Genomic DNA, 5,000 nt, shown 5'->3' with positions numbered 1-5,000 from the left:
AGCCACGTTCCAAAATGGCGGACGGTCTTATGCTTATGTTGTACCGGTTTACACAGTTATTAGCGTGACATAAACAGAGGCATAAGAAATGGAAACGATTCCTTTTTCTTATGCTTATGGCTTTGTCACTCCCCGTTTACACAGCTTTTGCTTATGCTTATGCTTATGTCACATTGTAAACCAGGCTTTAAAGGAAACGTAACACGTCAATATTATTCAAGGTGGCGGCGCCCGGAAATTTGAAAGTGAAAATAAGTGATATACTCTTTTTTTCGATACAAGCACCTTTTTCAAGAAAATTGTCGAGCAGATTTGATTGCAAATATCATTTTAAGTGAAGTTATGATCCTCGCAGTTGTTCTCTTTATTTTCTTTATTTAGCGGTTTGAAATATCACAGGTAAAGCGCTCTTGAAGTAAAGTTTTATTTTCCCGGCTTACCCTGCTAGTGCTTGTGTTTGCGCAGGAGCTTACGACTCGGAGAGAACAACATGTACCTCTCGATTCAGTTGTCGTCTCTTTTTCAAACCTAGTTATTTTTAGTATACAAAAATTTGGTTTTATCAACGGAGTTGATAATGTAAATTGGCCACCGTACAGAGATTCTAAAAGCTGACGTTTCGAGCGTTAGCCCTTCGTCAGAGGGAATCCACATATTGCCAAAGCTCATATTGCATCCCCTCTGACGAAGGGCTAACGCTCGAAACGTCAGCTTTTAGAATCTCTGTACGGTGGCCAATTTACATTATCAACTCCGTTGATAAAACCAAATTTTTGTATACTACTTCCCCACCGACGCAGCACCACAGTTTCTTTAGAAACTACCCCTTCATTCATTAGTTATTTTTAGATTGCTAATTGCTGCCTTTAATCGAACATTGATTTATACAGATGAGACATGATCGCAGATCGTGTTCACATTAAAGCCGAAACACGATTAGAGTAAACATGTTTGTTCTTGCATTTATCACATCAGATGTCGGTTTGAAACACGTTTCATGGATGGTTGTATAATTTATGCTATCGCATGTTACTCGCATAAACTTGTTACACTTCAGCTGTAGAATGGTACTGTAACAGTTGCCTTCATTCTTTGGTTTTGTGTCAATTTTCAAGACCTTCGGAGGAGGAGGGCTATGCAGCGTTTAACGAGGAGACGGCATTTGCACTTTCTTCGGCACAAGATATTCCATAATTGCCGTTGTAGTTCTTCATCGGCCCATATTGCAACTAGACATTTGGCCTCATAATAGCCCCAATCTTGGTTCTTTTGGGCACTCGCCTCCTCTCCGCATTCATCCACCATTTTGAACGTGTTTGGTCTGAGCATGATTGAAACTTTCTTGCGAGGTTGCTTCAATCATTCTAAGAATAATTATGTTTCAACCATGATTCGCGCAATGCACTGTGAACACTTTTCATAACGAACCATGTTTCATTAGGGATCAGACTAATTATGTTTCGGTCTAGTGTGAACACTGTATAAGATAGGTATATAAGAAAACTATAACTCTTAAAAATGTGTAAATGAAAGTTCCAAATATGTGGCTTCAGGATTACGCTTTTACGCGCGCATGACACTAAGGAAACTATTAATCGGTGAATAACGTGAATTTAGCCTGCTGCAAACAATATTAAATCTACGCTTGTTACCCTAACCCTTCTTGATTTCCTTTGGATCGGAAATTGTCTTACTGGACAGTTCTGTAAGGGCCGATTTACACGATACGATTTTGTCGCATGCGACAAGCTCACGACAGGCCTACGACATGACTTACGATTGCCGCAGCGTTTTAAAACATGTTTTAAAATGCTACGACATTTTTTCTGACGTACACAACAATCGTAAATCATGTCGTGGCCTTGTCGTAAGCCGTTGTCGCATGCGACAAAGTCGTTCCGTGTAAATCGGCCCTAATAATTCTTAGGGCCAATTTACACGATACGATTTTGTCGCATGCGACAAGCTCACGACATGACTTACGATCGTCGCAGCGTTTTAAAACATGTCTTAAAATGCTACGTCACTCTTTCTCACGTACACAACAATCGTAAATCATGTCGTGGGCCTGTCGTAAGCCGTTGTCGCATGCGACAAAGTCGTACCGTGTAAATCGGCCCTTACGATATGCTACAGATATTGTGGATTGTCATGTTTTACTTACTTTCACCGTAGCGTATTAATGAGCTCACTTCGCCACCAGGAAACAGGACAATCACGCGACCGAGCAGTGAAAGACTCAGACCTGCACACCAACCATTGAGTGTTACAACACCATAAATGGTAAAAATTGACGTTGTGAAACCAGCTAACACAAGGCCTGGAATGACGGCACCGCAAACGATCATCAAAACGAGGCAGATGGGTACTGTCGGAAGGAATGGGACCCAGTGTTTTTTACCGCATAATATTAGCAACATGGCAGCCAAAAATGGAATATGATGACAAATTCCTGTTAAGGCAAATAAAGGATATTTCTCGTCATTCCTTTTTCAACAAGGAAACGCCTAGGCTGTGAAAGCCCATTTTGTCCAAATCAGCATGGTTTTCCAACCAAAAACGATAGTGGTTCGACTTCAAAGTAGACAATTGGTTTTGTGAAAAACTGGTCGCTTATGAGAAGTGGTTCGTGAACTGTGTTGTAATCTCCCCTCGTTATAATTTTAAAACGAACATAAACAAACTGTTACTGATGACCGAACGCAAGAATAGCCGCCAATAAATATTTTCGGGCTAATTCGCCTGACCAACCTTCTTAAACAGCTAAAATTCTTTCAATTTCATACGCTACTAGTAAGGCTGATTTGCACATCGGATGAAAAATTAATTATTAGCGGTCATGTTTTTGCGAACCAAATTCCACCATGGGCCCGGTTTACTTCAAGGTGTGTTTTCCCGACCTATGCAAATTATGGCACAAAACAAGGATAAATCTGGATAAAACAAGGTTCGTAACTTACATGTCCGCCCTGAAAACGGCGTTTGTATGAGGTGTGTGTGTGCTCCACTAGGGTATAACAAAGTACTGATTCATTGTTCGCTTGGTCTTACAGTAAATGCATTGTAAGTATAGCTCGTAAAATCGATTTTAATTCGCCCACCAAGGGTTCAATGCCAGATTTTATTTTGTTTTAATTTAATTGTCTTTAGAGAAACTAGATGCCTGAATGTTAACCGGCTGCGACTTCCCTTGTCCCATGGCTGAGATGGTATGAGGCATGGGTCTATTCCTGAAATGACGTTACAAAATGCTTTGCGTCCCTTCGGGACGTCATTTCAGGAATATACCCGTGCCATTCACCATCTCGGTCATGAGACAAGCAACTGACAATTATGTAAACTTTTCCGCAACCTATGCGGCCTTTTAGGGGCAAAAACTACAACCGGTTAACGTAAGTGTTTTATGGGGCCGAAATTTGATTTTTCTGGAAGAAAAGAATTTTGAGATTGGAGGCATTTTAAGCGAAGGTCATTGATACTCAACATACGCTCACTAAACCATGAAAGTAATTTTTTTAGACCATTTTTCAGTTGTAGCTAGGTTACCCGGCCTAAGAATAGAAGCGAGGCTGCCGTTGACCCTGCTTTGATACAAACCTTTGTTCTTTTCTAAAAGTAATGTAGACTGGCTAATTAGAATTACAACAACACGATTTACATGATAAAAGCAGTGAAGTTCTGTATCAATACATGGTCACCGGCAGCCTCGCAGCCATTCTTAGGCTAGGTCACTCGGCTAACAACTGTAAAATGGCTTATTTAAATGTTTTCTTTGAATGGTCAGGTCAGCTTGCGTTTCGTCATCTTTTTTGTTTTTCCAACATTTTTCTACTCAAACGTAAATTTTAAATCTTATGAGGCATCTGGTTCTATATCTTCTATTTCAGAATCTTCTTTCTGATAAGCAGTTGTGGTTTCTAATGCAAATTGTAATTTTGTCAATTCTCTTCCTGCGTTTTCTTCTTTTGATTTAGGTATTTATAGAGTTTCAGAGAGGAAACATGCGTTCGTTTTAATTATGCGATTTGTCAAACGTTACTTCAAGGTGGCAGAAAGCGTTTCAACAATTTCGAGGGAATGACTTATTAGAAGAACTTGTTTAACTCTACGACACTGTATCGTGTAACGGCAGTTTTATGGTACCAAATTAAACATCATTAATTGCTAAAAAAAGATGCACTCGTGCATGTGAGGTGTTTCTGAATCCGCTCCAGATACTTTTATCTTAGTGTGTTAATCACTTCACAATAAAAATTGGGGGTCACCCGGTTCGTTTTTGGCGATATAAGCATTTAAAGACAAAATATAGGGTTGCCATAGTAACCTGTTACCTTCATTTTATTAAGTAATTATTGGTGGTTCATATGGTACCATAGTTATGAGAAACAGTTGGGTAGATTCAATCCTTCTAAATAGTGTAGTTTGTTGAAAGTATTGAAACTGATTTGAGCCTTCCAAGATTGAAGCGGGTGATGGACTCTCGCGCCTCCTTAGTATGCAAAAACCAAATAAAGTTGATTCATATTTTAGTGTTGATGTGATCATGACAAAGAAAAATCACGATATGCTGACTCTGGAAGGAACAGGTGTGCCTGCCACTCGAACGACTTTTGCTTCGCCGGTTGCGCCGTATACAGATAGAAATTTAGTTCTAGTTCAAGTATGTGATTTTTTCAAGCGAGAAATAAATTGAACTCAGCATCCTGTGTCATGTGCGCTTTATGGAATTCAGCCCGTATATGTTGAGTTATCCCCACTACAAATTTGCCATACTAATTATAATTTACCTACCTATTTTCGACAAGACGTGGTTCCCGAGAATTGGCAGAAAAAACGCAACACTGATCAAAGATGCGTTAAATGTTAACATAGGGGCAGCACCAACGGCAATGAAGTAAAGTTTCTGCAGTGTCGTAAAATGAACACACGATGGTAGCCTCTTATAGGGCGTGAGGGAAAGTCGGCAAATGGAGTCTTTAGGTAATGCCCTTGTAATTACA

At 39.8% G+C, this 5,000-nt stretch overlaps 1 protein-coding gene across 1 annotated transcript in view; it reads right to left on the bottom strand.

The window, feature by feature from the left end:
- Positions 1–5,000, bottom strand: part of LOC137976101 (uncharacterized) — an 8,456-nt gene that overhangs the window by 2,920 nt on the left and 536 nt on the right. The window contains exons 1-2 of the mRNA XM_068823375.1: positions 4,792–5,000; positions 2,165–2,452 (exon numbers count right to left, since the gene is read on the bottom strand). The exon at positions 4,792–5,000 is cut by the window's right edge and continues 536 nt beyond it. Coding sequence (XP_068679476.1) covers positions 2,165–2,452; positions 4,792–5,000 — 497 coding nt within the window. The remainder of the gene's footprint in view (positions 1–2,164; positions 2,453–4,791) is intronic.

The sequence above is a fragment of the Montipora foliosa genome, chromosome 11 (assembly GCF_036669935.1).
Source record: "Montipora foliosa isolate CH-2021 chromosome 11, ASM3666993v2, whole genome shotgun sequence".
Lineage (NCBI taxonomy): Eukaryota > Metazoa > Cnidaria > Anthozoa > Scleractinia > Acroporidae > Montipora > Montipora foliosa.
The sequence above is the reverse complement of the archived record's forward strand: the minus strand, read 5'-3'. Positions and strand labels throughout refer to the sequence as shown.